The 22,825-nt window shown below is 40.5% G+C and overlaps 1 protein-coding gene across 1 annotated transcript in view; it reads right to left on the reverse strand.

The window, feature by feature from the left end:
• Positions 1-22,825, reverse strand: part of Synpr (synaptoporin) — a 172,405-nt gene that overhangs the window by 112,041 nt on the left and 37,539 nt on the right. Inside the window, exon 2 of the mRNA XM_071609207.1 lies at positions 19,242-19,366. Coding sequence (XP_071465308.1) covers positions 19,242-19,366 — 125 coding nt within the window. The remainder of the gene's footprint in view (positions 1-19,241; positions 19,367-22,825) is intronic.

A 22,825-nucleotide genomic window follows, 5' to 3' on the forward strand; every position in this document is an offset into this window, starting at 1 on the left:
AGCGTGTTGACTGTAGTGGAGTTTGAGTGGGCTATAGCCTTGGAACTGATACACAAGGCCAGCAAGAGACAAATGACTGATTTGCATACAAACTTGGGAAAACCAAATAGTTCATAGATATGGGAGAAGGGAGGGGGTTAAAAGCCAGTGGAGTGAAGGAGAACATAGAGATGAGTACATGACAGAGAAAGCAATGTTTTATTTCTTCTATTTTGTAAATTGCTAACTCTAAGAATAAACAAGTTGGAATTTAATATCTCTATACAGAAAGTTATTTTGGGTGCTTCAGGATGTTTTTAGAATGTTGTTTGCAAGATCTCTATGAACCAGAGCTGACTCTTAGCTGGCCAGGGTCCCAAATATTCAAACTTACCCATGGATATGTGCATACAAATAAAATGTAAAGCATTACCAAGAGATTATTGTGTAAAATGTTTTCATTTCAACAATAAATGCAAAATAACTGATTTATAAGTCATCCTGTTATATATACTGTCTACTTGATAGAAATTTAGAAATGTGAATGTTATGTAAGTTATTTTCAATAAAAGTTCAATGGATTCACAAATTAATTTGGAATATTACATAGAATAAAGTAGTACATGGTCTCTGTTATTGTTTGACATGGTGGAATTACTCAAAGCAATGTTCTACTCATATAAATTAATAAAAATACTATTGATATACAAATAGTCCATAATTATTTTCAGCCCTATCACCTAATAGCCACCAACTGCCCCTTAAGATTATATATGATTTTAACAGTATCTGTTTGTGTTTATTTTGGTCGTGTTGGGGGGTCCCTGTCAGTCTTCTATACTTTTCAATTCAGTGGAAACGACTCCATAAATGTCTTATTTTGCAAAATAATTTAACAGAGGAGATATATACAAATTACAAAATTGAAGTAGATGACAAAATTCTACCTACTTAAAATTCCCGCTTACTGCAAAACAATACATCTAGAATGTAGATTCAAAAGACATTAAAAAACCACAAAGACCGTTAAGACATTCAACTTCACAAAAGAACTTCGCTATTGTTTTCAATTTTAAAAAGCCATTTTGCTATCACAGGATTATAAGATGGGCCATAATATTTTGTCAATATTTGAGCCAAGAAGGGACTTAGGTTCTCAAGAGAACAAGATAAAGGATACATTGGAATAAAGTACTCTCAAAAGACATTTAATGAAGAACTATCACATAGGATCTACAAAGATATCTTTAAGCTCCATCCATAAAAGAACAAACAACCCAATTAAAAAAAATTGGCCAAAGATCTTCACAGACACCTCCCCAAAGGAGATATACAGATGGCAAATAAGCATATGAAAAGATGCTCAACATTATATATCATCAGGGAAATGCAAATGAAAACAACCGAAGAATGCCAATACACACCTATTCGGTCAAAATACAGAACCCTGTTACCACCAAATCCTAGCCAGGCTGTGGAGAACCAGGGTCTCTCATTCTAAATGGTTCTGCCATTTTGGAAGGCAGTCTGATAGTTTCTTATAAAACCAAAGATAATATGAACATACCCAGTTCTCACATTCTTTGCTATCCACCTAAGGACCTGAAAATGTGTCTACCCAAATTCCTGCACGTCACTATTCTCCTGACTTGGAAGCAAATGAGCTGTTCTCCCATAAGCGAATGGATAAACTGCAGTACATCCAATGAAACATTATTCAGCTTTAAAAGGAAATGAGCTAACACATCTTGAAAATCCACAGATTTTTAAATATTCCTTATTTTCATACTAAGTCTTTGGAATCTAATGTATATTTTTTACCCTTCAGTGTACCACATTAAATGCATATCCCTGAGGGAAAGAAGCCAATCCCCAAGAGATGTATCCTGTATGATTCTGGTTATTCTGGAAAAGGCAGAACTGTGAAGACAGTTTTTAGAAAATGGTGGCTACCAGGGGTTGGGAGAAGGGGTGAATAGCTGGAGTCCAGCAGACTTTCAGGGTAGTGAAGATACTCTTACTGATGGGTAGCTGACATTATACATTTGCTGAGATCTATAGAACCTACAGAAAGACAAAGAATTCTTCCTAATGCCAACTGTGGACTTTGGGTTGTAAGAACCCATCAATGCAGGCTTATCAGTTGTGACACATGTCCCACTCTGGTGACGGATGGGGATAATGGAGGAGGTTGTGCATGTTGGGTTGGGGGAGGCTCGGAGATCTCTGTTCTTGTCTTTCAGTTTTGCTGTGAATTTCAAACTGCTCTAAAAAATAAAGTCTTAAAATGTCCTAGATGGCCACTGCTCCATAGATCTAGAAAGCAAGTCACATGTGTCATTTCACATATTCTGGAAACTATGAAAAATAATAACAAATGGGTGAAATTGACCTTAATAACAAATCTATTTAAACCCACAGGTCCACAATATTACCACATCAGTGTGCATTGGATAAATCATAATATTTTGGTTCTATTGATTTCACATTGTCCTACTAGCGAGATGTTGAAATATTCCTTACTTTCATTCTAAGTCTTTGGAATCTCATGTGTACTTTCACCCTTCAGCACACCACCATCAAGAACAGCCAAATTTTAAATGCTGAGTGTCCACACAGAGCTAGGGTATCATAGCACAGGCCTAGACCTTTATCAATAAGGAGTTTTACTTATTCAAATCAAACCAGATGCTAATTTCTCCTGTTCATCCTGTAGTATCCTTGGAACATCTTTTATTTTACAACATTGAGCTAAATTGTCCTAGCATTTCAAACAATAGATAACAACACAGGCAATCAATTCTGATTAAACACAGAATTTTCTATAACTAAGAATTCTTAGAGCAGGCACATCTCACTATATCCAAAATAAGACTCACCACAATAGACACAGATAACAAAAGCTGAAGGCAATAGCAAATATTTATTAAGCACTTATCCTGCGCTTGACAGTGTTTATGATAACTTTCATTTAAATCCCATACTAACTCATTGTGGCGGGACAATGGTATTTGGAATCTTAGACCCCTAATAAAGACCTGCCATTAATGTGAAGAGTGATTATCATCTCTCTTGCAATAATAGTGAGTACTGTTTACTATCAGCCAGGCATTGTTAAGCTATCAACTATCTTTATTTTATTCAATTTTCACAAAATCTAGCAAAATAGGAAGAAAACTTCTATTTTCCAAATTGGGAAGTAGATTCTTAGAGATTACTTATCTCCTACAAAGATTCTAGTTCATTACTGGCACAAAGTCTTGGCTCACCCCATGCTAGGTACTCAAATGTACCATCTATTTTATGTTAGCTCATTTGACAAACAAAATTTTCTTTTCTAGGTACTTCTTTGTTTGGGGGAGGTACCAGGGATTGAACTCAGGGGCATTTGACCACTGGGCCACCTCCCCAGCCCTGTTTTGTATTTTATTTAGAGACAGGGTCTCACTGAGTTGCTTAGCACCTTGCTTTTTTGAGGCTGGCTCTGAACTTGTGATCCTCCTGCCTCAGCCTCCCGGGCCATTGGAATTACAGGCATGCTGCACCGCTTTCAGTGGTACTTCTTAATATACCTGGTAAAATTGGTCTTACTTGATAGAAATAATTTGAAACACCACAAGTTCAATGAATGAGCTGGGTCCAAACTGTGTGGTTCTGATAATGAGTGAAGGCACGTTCGGAAAAGATTAGAAAGAGCTGGAATACGCTGGGAACCCAGCTTAAAGGAGAAATCGTTCTTTTAGATGCCAACATTTCCCCTCCTGGCACTAATATGAAGCCTCGAGGATTGTTGCAGTTCACATCATAAAGATCCGTCATTCACTGAGCTCTTTTTCTTTTGCAAAGCATTTGAACATAGTTTGGCTTCTGTGATCCTGGACTCACTCATAAGATGGACAGGGCAGATATTATATGATCATTTAATTATTTTAGGGGAAAAGAGATTGATTCACCCCAGACCCACAATTGCTACGTGAAGGAATGAAGTCCAAAGTCAGATCTTACAACAATATTTCCAAGAATCGGTACATGTAACCCTAGTGTTTGTTAAATGTTTTAAGTGGACGGAGGACTGCTCTTTATTTGCAAATTATTTTGTTATTTCCAGAACGTAATTGCTCAGGATGGGCCTAAAGCATATATTTAAATTACAAAAGTGAGATTCAGCCAGTAAAATTCCAGGTGGTTTTCCGATAGGGTAAAAATCATGAACAAAATTTGGGAAATTCAATACTTTATATAAGGCCATGTACTTCATAATAGAAATTGTCATTCAGACTTTGTGTTACTGAATGCAGATTCTGATGGAAGGGTCACCTTGCATGTTTTATTTTTTTGTTTGCTTGCCAAAGAACACCTCATCCCAGTGGCAAATAAATCATGTTTTAATGCTCTGAGCATTGCATTTTGCCGTGGTATAACAATTCTTTGTATTCTTGTCTTCCCCACTGAACTGTGAACTTCTTGAAGACAATGACTTTGACTCACTCGTCTTTGTGATCTTCAGTGTGCCTATTTATTTATTGCCATTAGGCAAGCTTATTAGGAGGAGAAAGAGACACATTAAGTTACATCAAGAAAAGGGCGTGTTTCTGTATGAGTACCTCGCTAACCAATTGCGCCACTTGAGCATCCGAGAAAGGGGTGTATTTCTAGATGGATGCTTGAACAGAACCAGAAAGTAGGACAGAGGCAACAAGCAACCTCCCATCTCTCTCCCTGCTGGTTTCTCCGGGTGACTGCTACTCTGTCTGGCACTATCTGTACTTCAGCGGGCTTCCTTTTCATTCCAAGTTTCTGTTCCTAATCATTTTGGCTAATATGGAGCTCATGGATGCTTTGCCCTGGACATCACCTCCTCATGGATGAAGGATCCCTTCCTTCTGTTTTCCCCCACTCTAGCTTCTTCGTGAAAATTCACCAAATAGAGAATCTGCTTGGTACCTTGCAGTTTTCTACAAGAAGTCATTCATTCACTTGTTTAAAAAATGACCAATTATTGCACCTAATCAATATCTCAACTTAAATATCCAAACTAAAGCAACCGATCAATGTCCCAGCAACCAGAGGATAGTGGTGGGACTCAAACCCTGATTTGGTCTTGACCTTCTTTATTCTTTCTATCAACCAGTTCTACGGATCATACCTTTAAATATATCCTTAAAAAATTTCTAATTTTCTCCTAAACTGCCAAATTAATTCATCCCAATGAATCCTTCATTATTCCATGCCTAGATCTACTTTAACAGACATTTGACCCATCTCCTTGTTCCACTGGGAAAAATATCTGATCCATAGAGCAAGTAGAATAATTCATGAAATATTTAAGTCAGGTCATGTCACTTCTCCAGTCTTAAACAAAGAATGCCCCTTTCATCTAGGATAAAATTCACCAGTCTCCCAGAGCCCGTGTGTCCCAGGCTCCTGCCTGCCTCACTGCAGGCTCCTCAGCCATTACCACATTCTTCTTTCCCACCTTGGTCTCTGCTATTCCATCCACATGGATCTTTCCTTCAGATCTTTGCGAGGTTCATCTTCCTTGTTGTTCAGATCTCAGTCCCCTCACAAGAGAGGCATGTTGCCTCCTTCCCCTCCAGTTATTCTCCATCTCATCACCCCCATTTAACTTGCACCATTGCACCTAACGCATCGGCTACCATCTTGGATTTTTACTTGTTTACTAGTTTCCTCTGTTCCTTCCCCTCCCTACGAGGTGAAGCCAATCCATCTTGTCCCCCATTAGGTCTCCAGCACCAAGAACAATTCTTGGCACAAGGTATTGTTTTTTTTTTAAATGAATGAATGAATCTCTGCTTTATGCCAACAAACATTCATAAACCCCATTGAATGACTAATAATGTGGTACCCACCTATCATCCAATTGGCCAGAATGCCTGGGTCACCAGGACCCAAACATGGCTAAGCACGGGGTGGATCTGTAGCAGAAGACAAGCACCCTCCAGCCCTCTGTCCACACTCTTGGTAAGCACTTACTGAGCAGAGGAGTGAATGGACAAGGACTCAAAAGTCCAACCTGTCTCTGGGGACACCTGCAGGTGAGGGACACTGAGACTTTGAAAGAAGAGCTGAGTGTGTTATTCTGTTGTTGTTATTGTTGTTTCTGTTGCTGTTTTACTATCTATATCTCTCTTGCAGAAAACATCATTAAAAGTGCCCGAAACGCACTGTTTATCTAGCTTGCGGCATTTGGTTGAAAATCGAAGTGATTTTTAAAACTATAGAAACTCATCTGGCACCAGGGCTGAGCCTCAGTTGGGAGGGAATTCACATTACATTTTTATCTAGCCTTGCGAAGCAGAAGGCATTAACATTCATTTTCTTCTATGGTACTTTTTGTTCCTATGGGGAATATTTATGCTTTCCTCCTTTTTTTTTAATCTGCATAAAGCAAACATTAAACTCTCTCATTCTTTAGAGAACATTCATGTTCTAAAGGGTCTGTAGTTGCTCTGTAAAGACCATGTTAATCGGAGCAGTAATTTTAGATTTGAAAGTGGTAAAGTTCATGTCAGCCTAAGACTGTCTTTTATTGACAAAAAAAAATCATATTTAATGGTGTATCAGCCTTGGCATTCCTATCTCTCCACTACTGCTGGGATGACTTAAAGAAGATGGAATGAAACAGAGTCTTCTCATTTTGGCAGGCAATAAACGAAATCTAGAGACAAATGTGAATAAATGCTCAGAAATTAACTCTGAAGACCAACTCTTTCATGAGACTTTTTTTTTTTTTTAATTTTAAATCAGTGAGGGAACAAGGATCAGCAAATCTCTTTCATAACCACATATTGGATGAATTCTTTTTAATGCCAGAACTTAATGAATGTTAAGATGAACAGTATGATGTAAATTAATTCAATATTGTTTATTCCCAAGAATTTCTATTATACTGTGTAAATACCAATTTGTTAGTTGAGGTAATTTGTTATGGAATTCCTTGACATTAGTAAAGATTCACAGAGCCTTAATTCTAATTATCTACAGTGGGACTCTCTGATGGTCAACTGGGTAGATGTATCTGGAACACTTATGCAAATTCCTGTATAATTGAGGTCTTGCTGTAAATCCTGAATGGGCAAAATTACCTCTCTCTGCAGAGAAACAGGCACTTCCTCTTAGGCATATAAACTGCTTTCTAAGGAGGAATTTGGCAAAATCTATAAAAATTTAAAGCGATACCTCCGGGCTCAGGAATTTACCCTATAGATGAAATTACAAGACTGTGTTAGTCATAGCATTGTTTGCCATAGTAGGAAACTGAGACAATCTAAATGTGCATCAATATGTGATTGGCTTCATAAATTTTGGTATAGCTGTGTAGTTATGATAGAGCTTCAAGGCAGAAAAGTATGAGCCAAAGTGAAAAGACTTTTTAAGTAAAACTTAATTTGGAAAATTGGGCTTACTTTGCTTACACAGAATTGACTTGAGGGCAGATAAGTACATAAAGAGAAAGTCTGAGGGCTGGGGTTGTGGCTCAGTGGTAGAGTGCTGGCCTAGCATGTGTGAGGCCCTGGGTTCAGTCCTCAGCACCTCATAAAAATAAATAAATAAAATAAAGGCATGCTGTCCATCTACAACTAAAAAACAAAATAATAATAAAATATAAAAAAGAGAAATTCTGAAATGATCCACATCAAAACTCCTCACAGGGCTGTGGTTGTAGGGCACTTGCTTAGCTTGTGTGAGGCCCTGGGTTCAACCCTCAGCACCGTATAAAGATAAATAAATAAAATAAAGGTATAAGAAATAAAAATACAATGACATTATTAAAAAAAATCTCCTCATAGTGATTATCTCTGAGAAGTTCTATTAAAGGGGATTCTGATATTCTACTTCATCCATTTCTGTATAATGAAATCATTTTGAAAGAATAAAGACTTTATTTTAGAGCAGTTTCAGGTTCACAGCAAAATTGAGGGGAAGGTCCAGAGATCTCCCATTTTTACGGTACCCATTCACCTAGGCACAGCCTCCCCCATAATCAACATCCCCCACCAGAGAGGTAGATGCGACACAACTAATAAAGCTGCCTCCACGTGTTATTATCCTCCAACGTTCATCGTCCACATTGAGGTTCACCCTTGGTATTGTCTATTCTATGTGCATGGACAAATGAACATACGATAGGATGTATTCCGTATTACAGTGCCATCCACAGTATTTTCACTGCCTTAAAAAGCCTTTTTTATTCTGCTGATTCCCCCCTTCTCTCCCACTCCCAATCCTTGGTAACCATTGATCTTTTTATTTATAGCCTCCATCATTTTGGTAACAGGATTTTTAGAATAGAAAAAAAATGTGCTTTTTCTAATAAAAAAGATATTTTAAAATGTGGTAATAAGCAACAGAGAATCTAACTGTTTTAGACAATGGAAAGTAAGACAGCATAAACAAGGGTGGAAAATGAAACCCCGGTGGATATTTTAAAATAAAACGTATGTAGAGATCATTGAGCAAAATTCACAGCTCATTTCCAAAGATGTTCAAAGCGAATCATGTAGACTTCAGAAACTCCACCTCTGTACTAGAAAAGTGGTTCTGCACTTTCCACTTATTTCTGATATCTCTGTGCTAAGCTCCAGGGGCATTATGACGGAAGATTCTCCATTGCAATCAAAGATGCTCCGGTTCCCTGATTAATACCTGGGAACTCTGAACTCAACTCTCGCTTCTCTTTACAATCCACCTCTTCACCAGGGAAGCGAGAACCTGCCATAGCATTAAAACCTTTGGAACAACTTTATTTCAGAAAATCCTGTACTTCATGGAACTTCTCACCACCCGAATCCAAGTGACAGCTGCCACTTTGGTGGAGAGTCTTTCAAAATGAAATGTATGAGGTTCTGCAGATGGATCAACAACAACTCATTTAGCTCAAATTCCAACCAGCTGCAAAAAGGAAAAGAGGCTGACCATTTCAGCTCCAGCCTGGAGTTGTTTTGCAAACTTCCCTGTTTATTCTTGGACTTGAGAAGTCACATGGAAAATAAATGCCAGTCATTCTGAGTCCTGAAGAGCACAACGCACCTGAGAACCAGTCCCCAAGTCCCTCTTGGCCTGCCTCACTTGCCTGCAATGCAGAGTGGGCTCTAAATGTGACTGTGGGGAAGGGGTGTTGGCAATCATGGAGATTTGTCAAAGCAAGGACATCTCTGCTGCCCTTTGTACCGTGCCAGTGAACAGCATGACTTTGAGGGAGCGAGACCCATGTGTCCAAAGCCTAACCTTGCACTTATTGCCAGGTGACCTTGGACACCTCCATGGGGCTCAGTCTCCTCACCTGACAGATAAAGTTCAGAGGAGCTATCTCACGAGGATGTCCCATAGGAAAAAAAAAGTGCTACTTTTTCTACCCTTATTACTAAAGAGTGATGTATGTAATTTCCCTCACAGCTCCTGATATATGGTGCAATTATCCATAATGTCTATTGTTTGATGATAATGATGGTCATCATCTTCATTATCATCTTCAGCTTCATCATTGTTCCATGGGATAAACCAGACTTTGGCATGGTGGTAAACAACTCCATGGAGGACACCTATGTAAGTCAGAATTTTTTTTTTACATTCAAGTTTGGGCATTTACTAGCTGTGTGGCCTCAAATGACTTTTAATGTTGATCTGTGAAAAGAAGAATAAAAATGAATTGGCTCTGACACTGTTACAGTGTTCTTGTGACAACCAAGGGGATAAGAGCCATCCTAAATTGTCAAATATATATATATATATATATATATATATATATATATATATATATATATATTCCGTATATATATGCATAAAACAAAAGAATTAACATATCCACTCTGTTATGCTACCAGGGACCCTCCCTGGCCAAGGTCTAGTTCTATTTTCTCCTGACTTAGGGTCTACTTGTCTTTTAAGAAGACTTCAAACTAGCCTTCTCATTGGGTACATCAGGGAACTGAGGTTTAGTCGGGGATCTGTGCTGGTCATGGCCTGTGTGTTCTCGAGTCCCCTGATGTTCCTGTCCCGCCTAGTTGTGCATCTTTGGGGCTTGCTTCTGGCCCACTGGCTTCCAGTGGTGGTAGAGGAGAGGGCAGGAGCAAAGGAGAAGCCAACATATTTCTCCCCCTTTCTCTTGTGTCTCTGGGGAGCATCTCTGGCAGTGGCCACATCCCTTCCCTCTTTTCACCACGGTTCCCAGATGCCAGACAGACTCCATCCTGTGTAGGAACTAATCCTATCAACCCCTATTCATGCCTCTTGCATAGGGGTCAGTCCAATTTTTTCTCTTTTTCGGGCCACATATTAAATACTCTAGGCTTTTATAGGCCAAGAGGCAACATTGAGGATATTTGATACATACTTATGCAGTATTTAATACATAATAATTTTAAAATGTAAAAAAAACATTCTGTGAGCTTAATTCTTTATATTCATTTTAAAAATTGAACACCTGGCATAAGCTCTTTTGCCCTGAATAGATTCTGACGGATCTGAGAGGCAATGACCTGTTTAAAGTCATCTTCTGTGCAACGGGGGCTATTAACCACTCCATAAATCTCTCTGTGTCTTCTGGTCTCCGGGAATGCATGCACAAACATGTCGCAAAGGAATCGTGGGGACCTGTCCTTCCAGTCCAGCCAGATGGCTGCCTGTTTGTGTGGCCTGTCGAGGTGGAGGCTGTGAGTTGGTGTTGAAAGGCCAGCGGCCCGCAGGGAGACCCACAGACCCGCGTGAGGAATAAGGATCTTAAAATATTGAAGTCGTTCTCCATCTTGAGCTGTGCTACCCAACCTCACCGGCAAAAGTGATGAAAAAATCTGGCAAATAGGGCTGAGTCGTAGCTGTAGTGAGCACTAGATGTGAGGTGTGGAGGGCCATGCAGAGACACTGTGCCTGAGCGTCCCTACCGACTCCACCCTGTTCCAGGCTACCCCTGTGTCTTTCCTGATGGCTGCGATGACCTCCTTCCTGTCCCCCTTGACCGCATCCCTGCTTCATCTCTCTGACGTTTATCTACTTTAACAGCTAGATCATGTTTTTAATCATAATATACATTTTTATTTGAACATAGTCTTTTTTTTAAAAAAATAATCATTCATAGCCAGGTCTTTTATAAACACAAATGGCAAGGGCCCCTCTGCTCAGGCCCTCCAGTGGCTTCCCGTTTCAATCACTGTACAATCCAGACTTCTCATGTTAGCCCACCAGACCCCGCGGGACCCAGCCTCTGCCTCTCTCTTCCACTCCATCTTCTGCCAGGTCCCTTTCACAATTTCCAGTCCAGCAAAAACCTGGCTTCCTTGCTGACCCTCCACCCTCCCCACACTGGGACGTCAGGCCCCTGCTTTTGTTCTCTCCCTGGAATACAACCCTCAGAGATCTGTGAGGTGGCCTTTCTCTCTCTTTCCTTTCAGGTGTGCTCTGAAATGTCATTTAATCATTCCAGTTTTTCTCCAATCAGCTAATCTAAAACAGCACCACCTCTCCCTTGGCGCTTTAATACTCTTAACTTCCTTTCAAGACTTTCATTAGCACTTGACACTTTGCCTTAACTCTTGCTTCTGATCTCATACCTACTTTGTCTTTCATTCACTCTTCCTCAAGAACTTGTCCAGACCTCCTCCTGAGGCAGGGCATTCGGGGACCATCAAAGCCGAGATCATGTGACCCTCTCCAGCCCCACCAACACTTCTCTGCGTAAAGCTCATTTTCTTATAGAAATGACGACTGTGGGAAAAAAAGGATATGTGTACATACATACACACATACATATTTATTTATTTATCTTTCTTACTTCTTAATTGTCTTTTTGAGCAAGAAGCCAGGCCTACTTTACCAACCCATACATGCCAAGTATCAGGGCCTCATCCACTGTAGATGATCAATCAGTATTTATGGAGAGAATGAATAAATGATGCAGGATGAGCTCATCCATAGATCTAGGATGATGACTGAAGAATCTCCCCATGGTACAGAGGTTCTGGGGGAACTACCCATATCTCTGGTTCTGGCCATTTCTGTATACAATGCTGGCTTTCTGAGGCCAGTATCCACACTGCCCGACTGAGGACTTTCTGAATGGCAGGCTCATGCTTGATCTGCATGTCACACCAGGGAGTTAGCACCTGCCGGAGCAGCTCTTGACCAATGACCAGCAGGAGCAGCTCGAAAGTGACCCCTGCCTGATACAGGTGCTATTGAACCTTATTGCCCACAGTGTCCCGGAGTCTCGGGTGCTCTACTTGCTCATGGTGGTAACTTGCCCCATAATCCATTCTTCATCTGCTTCTTCCCTCTCCTACATCACATCTTCATTCCTTAATGGAACGCTCCAGGGATCTACCAAGAAAGCTACTTTCACTCAAATCCTTATTACAGTGATGCAGCCATATCTATGTTCATAGAAGCTCAATTCACAATAGCTAAACTATGGAACCCACCTAGGTGCCCTCCAACAGATGAATGGATAAAGAAAGTGTGGGCTATATACATAATGGAATATTACTCAGCCTTAAGGAAGAATGAAATGATGGCATTCACAGGAAAATGGATGGAGCTGGACATTATCATGCTAAGCAAAGTAAGCCAATCCCAAAAAACCAAAGGCCTGATGTTTTCCCTAATATGTGGATCACTGATTCATAATTGGGGTGGCGGGTAGGTGGGAGGAATGGAGGAACTTTGGATTGGGCAGAGGGGAGTGAGGGGAGGGGAGAGGTATGGTGGGGAGATGGTGAAATGAGATGGATATTATTACCCTATTACATGTATGATTGCAGAAGCCGTGGGACTCTGCATCACATACAGTCATGTACAGAGGAATCATGTACAGAAGAATGAGAAGCTGTGTTCCATTTGTGTACAATGGGTCATTCTTCATTCTGCTGTCTTGTATACCTCATTAGAACAAATTTTTAAAAATGGAATAAAAAGAAGAAGGTGTTTTGGAGAAAACCCCAACTGAGACATGCATTATAGCCAGTTCCTCACCTACCACTCTCCTTTTAGAGAGCGCTGCAGCTAAAGCATTTCAACCTGGCATTTGTACAGGCTGGGAGGGCCTCGTGGGGTAGGGTATAGATTAATTTATCACTCACTAATTAACTTCTTCCATGCCAACAGTCATTGTGCACATTTGTATAAATTTTTGTGGTTCCTACAAACATTCTCTACAAATGATTATTCCTTTCTTCATCCTAAAAAATGTCTTGTCCTTGGCCTACTGCAGAACTTTGACGCCCATTCCTTCTGCTAGACCCCATTATTAATGGTAACAGCGATGATGCAATTCAGGGACCACTTGATACGAGCGAGCGAGACTCTCCTACCTGATTAGCTTGCGTTATCTAGTGGAGAGGCCGTTGCTAGAGCAGGAGCGAGATACCATTATTCTTTCCTTTTACAGTAAGGGAGCCCGGGGGGTCCTGGGCTCCACACAGCTTACAGCACAGCCCTGCTCTCAGGCTGGGAATCTATAACTCGTCCACCCCCTGCGTGGCAGAGCTTGGATTGGAAGCCAGGAAATTGCCCTGGACCCTGCAGCCCACTGCTTTCACATTTCCATGAAGCCACCAAGTCTCATCTTCCCCCGCAAATTTAGTTTGGGGCACAACATTAAAATGACATCCTGTAGTCATAAAGTTTCTACCATTTTAGCCAGAAAGAGCGACGTTTTTTAGTAATGAGAAACCATAAACGAATGCTTAAATGTAATTGCAAACGAAGCATTTCCTGAACACAAGACATAAAAAATTGCAGCCCTTAACATTTTTATTTTCCCCAAACTGGCTCTTTTTGGTTAAAAAAAAATGCTTATCATAATCACTCTTGGGCATGAATATTCCTTCTGTTCCCACCCGGGCAGAGCCAGCATTGCTACATGATGGCCCTGCTCCCACAGCTTTCCTGACAGTTATTTCCACCTACCCCCGGGTTCCAAAGAGGAGCACGGAGCAAGGGAGGATTCATGAGGCGAGGGAAGGGGCCTGTCATGCAGCCTGTGCCCTGCTGGGCAGCCCAGCTGGCCTCTCCTCAGTGCCGGCACCCCCTCTTTGAAGTCTCTGTTCCAGGGATCACAAGGGTCAGGCTGAGCCTCGTTTCTCCTCCCTCACTGATGCCAAGCAACCTCCCAGATACCACATTAGTGCCCCAATGACTTCTCCATCTGTCACTTCTTTTCTCCTTGAAGTTTAGTGAGAAGAAAAAAAAATCGGACTCATAATAATACCTCACAGAGCCTCCTAAATAAACATTAGAGAGTTAAAAGCAAGTCAATCAATGTGAGGGGATAGAATAGGTGCACATTTTAGTGTTTGCATATAGGCTCTGCTTATGATGGGAGTTGGTCTGATTCTGGATAAAATACAAGGTAAGGAAAAGGTTGGCCAGATGTGTTGGCACATGCCTGTAATCCCAGCAGCTTGGGAGGCTGAGGCAGGAGAATTGTGAGTTCAAAGCCAGCCTCAGCAACTTAGTGAGACCCTGAGCAACTTAGCAAGATCCTGTCTCCAAATAAAACATTAAAAAGGGCTGGGGATGGAGCATGTCATTTGTTTGTGAATTAACTAGAATAATTATTTTTTAGCTTTCTCGTTTATTTTTAATTACTCTTACTTGATTATGAAATAAAAATAATGTTCTAAAAGAAAACTCACCAAATGCCAGGCCTTATTTTAAACATTTTGCATATATTTCATTTAACGTATATAACGGTCCTGTGAAAGAGGTCATTCTATCTCTGTTCCACAGACAAGGAACAGGAATGATAAATGAGTTTTCTCAACATTACACAGCTAAGCTTTTGTTTGTTAGTTAGTTTGGCATATGCAACACTTTGTAACATGATTCATAGGTAGAGTAAGTGAGGATCTACTTGATTGATTAATTGATTGATCGATCTTCCTTAATGATGATAAATTTCTCAAGCAATGCCAGCATCTTAGGTTCAACCTCTTAGGAGCAGACCCTGAGGTCAGGATTTGAGTGCAACTCATTTGGAGAGGATTCATCTTTACAAACACCAACAGGACAATTACAAAGTAAGACTGGGCAGGAAAAGAAGATAATCAAAGCTTGTTAGTGATCAGATCTGCACTGTAGGTGGAGTCAGCCTGCTGAGTGACCCTGCAAAGGGGACAGAATATGCCTTAGAGTTGTACCACCCAAGAGCTAAGGAAAGTGGAATACTTAACCTCTCTCACATTGGTAATTGCATGAAGGCTACTGTAGGGGACATTAACTTCCCAGGATTTCTGGCCTGTCCTGCCTATTGATCAGTCAAGATTCTGCAATAAACAAAAATATTTGCCAGATGCAGTGGCACACACTTATAATCCCAAGTGGCTCAGAAAGTTGAGTCAGGAGGATGGCAAGTTCATATCCAGCCTCAGCAAAAGCCAGGCCCTAAGCAACTCAGTGAGACCCTGTCTCTAAATAAAATACAAAACAGGGCTGGGGAGGTGGCTCAGTGGTTAACTCACCTGGGTTCAATTCTGGTAACCATCCCTGCCCCCCCACAAAAAAGAAAAATATTTAATGGTTATGGGGGCTTATAGTGAGAAGGGTAGGCATGAATGGTACGGAGATAGAGCAGATGGACGGCAGTGGTAATATCTGCTCCAGCCTGCCTGTATAAAACAAATCAGAATCATGACACCGTATATAGTCTTGTATTCTATGCATAGTGTATTTCACGTATCTTTCCTCCCCCCCCCCCTTTTTTATTGGTGCATTGTACTGGAGATAATGGTGGGATTGTTGCTACATATCTGTCCATGCACATGATAGAACCCTATAATTTGGTCAGTATCACTTTCCAGCACTCCCCCCACCCCTTCTCACCCCTGGTCCCTTTCCTCTATTCTACTGATCTTTCATTGATATTTACATATCTTTAAATATTGAGAAAATGACTTTCAATGGCTGCCTAGCATTTCACACTTTGGCTTATAAAGAAAGTAGTCAGAGTACTGAGTCCAGAAGGACCCTACTCCCAATTCATCAAGCAAACTGCATACCAACAGAGCATGTTATAGTGGATGAGAAAACTATGTGTTTTACTCGCAAATCAAAAGGAAGGCCAGGTGAAAAAAATGTTTTCCCTCCACAGTAAAATAACAGGTTGTTGAATGGAAATTCTTTCTGATAAATGTACAAGTCAAGCCATGCATGGTGGTGGTGCATGCCTGTAATCTCAGAGGCTCTGGAGGCTGAGTCAGGAGGATTGCGAGTTCAAAGCCAGCCTCAGCAACAGTGAGGTGCTAAGGAACTCAGTGAGACCCTGTCTCTAAATCAAATATAAAATAGGGCTGGGGATGGGGCTCAGAGGCCGAGTGCCCCTGAGTTTAATCTACAGTACCCTCTGCCCCAAAAGAAAGGCATAAGTCAAAAATACACATGTATGGAGGTGGAAAAGGAATTGCATATTTGGGCCAAGTTATCAAAAGCAGCACTTGGGTATTTTGTGAGTTAGCTAGGATTTTTCTAATTGACATTATTTTACATCCTGAATATTTGTCTGATAACAACTTCAGTAGCTTTCTTTGATCTGTCATTTGCAAAATAACTGTTTTTGTTCAGATGACTTGGCATTTGAATTTGTTGTCCTCATTTTTGCGATGAACTGAACAGAAGATACTGAATGCTCTTATTTCTCAGGTTATGAGCAAATCATTGGCATTGGCTTGTGAAGTTTTAGGAGCAAATGAATTTTTTGCCTTACTGAGAACTGGACCCAGGGGCATTCTACCAGTGAGTTACACCCCCAGTATTTTAATTTTTGTTGTTGTTTTGTTGTTGTTGTTGTACCAGGGATTGAACTCAGGGGCACTCGACCACTGAGCCACATCCCAAGCCCATTTTATTTAGAGACAGGGCCTGGATAAGTTGCTGAGATCCTGTTATAAAAGGCTCCTTTCTTCCTGAACTGTAGATTTTAAATTGCTTTTAGGAGACTGGGGCTTCCCAAGAGGTATTGGAGAGTCTGCAGGGTATGGGATGATGGGGATGGACCATTTGTGTGGAAGAGGAAGAGAGCCCAGGAGGACCAGCCCAGAGCTTCAAGCTCATGTTTTGCAGGGTGGGGAGGGGTACCGAGGATTGAAATCAGGGACACTCAACCACTGAGCCCCATCCCCAGCCCTATTTTGTATTTTATTTAGAAACAGGGTCTCACTAGGTGCTTAGCACTTCGCTGTTGCTGAGGCTGGCTTTGAACTCGTGATCCTCCTGTCTCAGCCTCCTAAACTGCTGGGATTACAGGCGTGCACCACCACTACTGGCTCTGACCTAATGAATTCTGGCTCTGACTTAATGAATTCTTGACTGAGGTTAGTAAACATCCAATGCCCATCTCCTGTCCATTGCCAATTCTCTACTCTGACCCTAGATCATGAATGCTCTTCGGTGAGCAGGCATCAGCATGGCCACTCTCCTCCACAAGCCAAAGGCTTCATCTAGAACTTTCAGAAGTGTCAAAAACCCCCAGCCCATGTCCACCAGCACAGCATAGCTATCATGACCGGATTGCCAGGGATGATATGCTTAGTATTTCTGAGCTCTACTCTGTAATTGTTAAAAACAGTCCTGGTGCAAGGGTGTCTGCAAATCTTAAAATTTAACAGTCAGAATATTGGTAAAAATGTCACTTCTCTGTGATTCATTACCTATGAATTGAGGCCGCTTTGTCTTAGACTAGGAAAAGTTTGATAGACCAACATTTAAAAGGTACATTCCATGATATACAAAGCCTCTGAGATATCCAGTGGGAAAAAATGAGTTTTTGTGTATTTGGGGGGGAATACTGTGCTTCTTTAGATGATTTCAAAATGAGCATTAGAAGGATAAAGTGCTAGCCAGGCGTGGCAGCGCACACCTGTATACCCAGTGACTGGGGAGGCTGAGGCAGGAGGATTGCAAGTTTGAGGCCAGTCTCAGAAACTTAGTGAGGTCCCAAGCAACTTAGCAAGACCCAGTATCAAAATAAAAAAAAAATAAATAAAAAAAGGGCTGGGATGTGGCTCAGGGATAAAGCACCTCTGGGTTCAATCCTCAGTACCAAAAAAAAAAAAAAAAGTGCTAACAAGTATTTCTTAGATTTGATTCTACTTTAAAATTCTTCCTCCCAGTGACTCTTTCTTTTTCTCTCCCACCTCTTCTCCTTTCCTATTTTTCCTCCTTCATTTCTTTCCACTTAGTAACATTAGTTATCTAGGTCTCCATGAAAATAGTCTTGAAAAACACTGTACTTATCTGTTTTTTTTTAATGTGGGGGTGTTAATTTTTACTCATTTTCTGTAATCATAGCGCCAGCACCATGCTTGGTACAAAATGAATACTAGCAAACATTCATTAGTTGAAAGGAATAGGAGAGTATACTAACAAGATGTCAATATAATGAATTGTATGTTGTTTTTGAAAAACACACCCGTAATTTGATGCCAATTATATGGGAGTTTTACATAAATTAATCGTATTTGCCTTGAGTTCAATTAATCCACTTTGGCTATATGGATCGGAATCAAAAGATGTGAGGTTTGGAATAGGCATTGAGCTATCATTTAGTATACAGGACACAAACATAGATAAGGCATTGTCTTTCATGCTGAATTTGTAAAGAGGCTTACATTTCTCATAGTTTAAGTGTATCAATAGAGATCCGAGCCCTGGCTCAAGACAGGGGGGCTCAAACACTGACCCCATCTCTCACTGGCTAAGGGAATATGAGCAAACACACCTGTGCCTCAGTTTCCTCATTTGCAGATGGAGAGGGTGATAGTACACCCTTCAGGGTCAGTGTGATGATGTAATGCAATTACTCAGGTGAACCAGCTGAGCAGAGTGTCCGGCCCATGGAAAAGTATTCAGTATTAATATTATTAAATGCATTAAATAGCCAGAACTGCATAGTCAATAGGATATGAAAGGTGACACAAATCTGGAGAGAATTTGGGGAACTTAAGGATGGAGAAATGGAATGGAGGGGAACTGTAGAACTAGGGTAACTGTATTGATAGCCCCCAATATCCTGGGTAATAAGTTGATTTTGTTGGGGGTATTTTTCTGTTTTGTTTTGTTTCGGAGGACAGTCCATTCTGACTTGCAGGTACGACTCATGATCCTCCCAGGGTGGGGAAGTGGGTGAACACCCCTTTGGGAATCTCAGGGTATGAGCAGAGTCCTTTAAGTTTACCCAGAAGCCCCTGGGAGAAACCCCCGATGGAAGAAAGCCCCCTCTTTGCGAAGCTGGGGAGCAAACGGCCATGCCCTACCTGAAGGGGTAGGCGAATGCTATGTCGATGCTGAGGTTACTTTCTGTCTTGTTGACGCAGTCCACACTTAGCCGAAGGCCTCCAGAGTAGCCACCACATGTTGCAAATGCAAAGATGGCAAAAAGCTGTGGAGAAGAGAGAGAGAGAGAGAAGGTGCTATTAGGACGACATTGACTTAAATATATAAATTAAAATATGTACGTGAAATAAAATTAGATGTGTTACACATAATATATAAATATTTATGATATAATTTATTTATATATGTTATATATAATATATAAATATTTATTTATAATATTATTTATTTATATATATTTTATGTACGATATTTTTATGTTTTTATACATATTTTAAAAATATATAATACATATATGTTATATATTATATATTTTTATATTTATTTATTTTATAGAATAATATTTTATATATTTTATTATATATTTATATGTAATATTTTATTATATTTTATTTAATATAATTTATTATATGTACTCTTAAATATTTAATATTTTGTATTTTATATATTTTATTTTACATATGCATTAATAATATAAAATAATTAAAATTAGGAGCTTAGTGTCTGGATCAAGGGTGGCTGTGGTCCTTCCAAAGAACACCCTCATGTTTGGTTAAGGCTGGAGCTTGAAACTTGCAACAATAGTGAGGTCTAGAGAATAATTTGGTGAGCTAGAGGAATGTTACTGAAGAATTGTTGGGGACCAGGGCTGTGTCCCCTCTCAGTTTGTAAAGAGCTGCCATGCATCCGAGGGAGGAGACATATGTCATAGTCAATGACCTGGAAAGCCGTGTGCTAATGGGTTACCAATGGAAGAGACTGGTTAATGATAACAATGCCTTATGAATCCTTCACAGCGAATGTTTGGGGACAGTTTTATTTGCTATTTAAATCAGTATTTAAAAACTAGAAACAAGCCAGACGCAGTGGTGCACACCTGTAATCCCAGCAGCTTGGGAGGCTGAGGCAGGAGGATCACGAGTTCAAAGCCAGCCTCAGCAACTTAGTGAGGCCCTAAGCAACTCAGCAAAACCCTGTCTCTGATAAAATATAAAAAAGGGCTGGGGATGTGCCTCAGTGGTCAAGAGCCTCTGGTACCAAACAAAACAAAACAAAAACCAGCTCCATTAAGAAAAAAAAAAAAAAAAAAAAAAAAATATATATATATATATATATATATATATATATATATTAGATGTAGAAAGCAAGATATATTCATATATGCTAATGAGTGTGAAGCATTTAGAACAGATCCTCCCTGCACAGTGTTAGCACTCAACAAATATTAGCAAACATTATTACTGTAAATAGTAGGTGCTGTGATAAGTTGTTCCAGGCCAAAAGGTAGGAAATTTAGATTCACTCCCTAGGCAAATCCACACAACCCTCAGCTCCCGGGAGTCAACATCCTAGCAACAGATTTTTTTCAGAGTGCTTGCTTTCCTTCATAGTCTACCTAACCCATAGGGTTACAGGCATTCAGAGGCCACTCCAGCCCACTCCATAATCTGGGAATAAAGTACAGAACACCAAGGCTGAAGGGGACCCCCATCTCTGTCCCTGGGGTGCAGATTTGCTGATTTTTTTCATGGCCAAATGATTTCAGTATCAGTAGGAATGGGGAATAAGGAGAAAGTGATTTTACTTGTTCAGTAGTTAAATATATATTTCATCATATAATACTGGATATCCCACCCCCTCTACCATGTCAAAATAGCATTTTTGGTAAGACTTCTTCTAGAAATTACCATGGAGTCTGAAGCCCTGGACTATAGCTGTAGAGAGAACTCTTTCTGGCTCTAAATTTCCTAATCTGTAAAACAGGGTCATTTTATAAACCTCCCTCAACTGCTGAGAAAATTAAGTTGCTGAGTCTGACCATGAACCTGTGATCCTTCTGCCTCAATCTCCCAAGTCACTGGGATTACAAGTGTGTGCCACCACACGCAGCTTGCTAGAATTAAAAAAGAGGAATATATACTTATGTGCCACCCTCTCCTAATTCACAGAGAGATTTGTGTGATATTTACACATATGCATTTCTCAGGGTAAGAACCTTCAGTGTGTAACAGGCAAGTTATCCAAAGAAGTACATGAGGTGGCATTGACCACTGTGGCCCTTTGATGGGCCAGTTGTTGTGCCCAACACGTAACACATATGATCATATTTTCTAATGACAACAGTGTTGTGATGAGCGTGTGAAGCTTAATATTCCTATGTTAAAAGTATGGCAGGCAGCTTGGGGGAGGCTGAGGCAGGAGGATCGCAAGCCGGCCTCAGCAACTTAGCCAGAACCTAAGCAACCTAATGGGACCCTGTTTCAAAAATAAATAATTTAATTAAAAGGGCTGGGGATGTGGCTTAGTGGTTAAATGCCCTTGGGTTCAATCCCTGGTACCAAAAAAAAAAAAAAAAAAAAAAAAAAATCAGAATAGAAAATAGAAATAGAATAATCACTTAATCACACTTAACCACTTCACAAATTTGCATTTAAAAAAAATCCCTTGGGGGGCATTTAAACCACACCAATTTCAAGAAGATGAAGATGAATCTTGTTCATTTCAGTGCTTAATAGCTATGTAGACACTACCTTGGCTTTTCATCTCATATTAAAGTTGTGTATTAGGTAGCAGGGTCTGATGAATACCGCCACGTGAAACTTAAGAGGGAATGATAAGTATGTATTTAACTTGTTCAAAGAGTTACAGGTGTGGAAAGGAGGCACCCAACTATTGAAACCATGTACACCATTATTTTTTTTTTTCTTGGAGCCTTTATTGAGCTTTGAGAACACAAAGCATTAGACTCCAGGTAAATGTGATACCTGTGGCTTTCAGGTTGATGAAAGGGAAATCATACTGTGTGACCCACATGAAATTCACATGGTTTGGGTGAGGATTAAGCAGATAATGTCTGCGGAACACAGGAAGAGTCAGATCCTGCTGAGTGATTAACTCATTACAGGGACGAGGATTCCATGTTTGAGAGAGTGAAATCAGCTTCCTCAGAGGCATCAGCCGGGGGTCTGGTCCTGTAAATAGAACCATCAAGGCAATAGGGACACATATCTCTTGGGGTAGCTGTCGAGATTCTCTTAGTGCTGCAGAGCCAATGTAAAGTGGGAGGAAACAGAAGCAGTTCTTCCCACCAGTTCCCCTTCCAATCCCCACCCAGCACTTCACCCCAAGTGACAGAGCAGAGCAGTTCTGGAGTTAGGCAGATTCAAGTTGGAGCCAATTGCTAGCCAGAGGACACTGGGTAGATTACTATATTTCTCCTGTAGCAGAAAATGAGGGTCAGGACAGCAAGATCCAGAAGCAACACTTTATTAGTGGTGCCAAGACCAGGAGGGATAATTCCCAAAGTCTGAGCCCCGAGCACAGCAGAGCTTTTACTTATACATAAGTGAGTTTGAGGGACATTAAGGCCCGGGGGTTGGTGCAAGTCTATTGGAGGGTGCATTCTACATTCCTTTTATATTGTACAAGCTTGTCAACAGCCTAGGGACTCCTAGATCATATGGCTTAGGGACTTTCACTGTACAAAAGGGGGACTGTTCTGTCT

The sequence above is a fragment of the Marmota flaviventris genome, chromosome 1, assembly GCF_047511675.1.
Source record: "Marmota flaviventris isolate mMarFla1 chromosome 1, mMarFla1.hap1, whole genome shotgun sequence".
In the NCBI taxonomy this organism is placed as follows: Eukaryota; Metazoa; Chordata; class Mammalia; order Rodentia; family Sciuridae; genus Marmota; species Marmota flaviventris.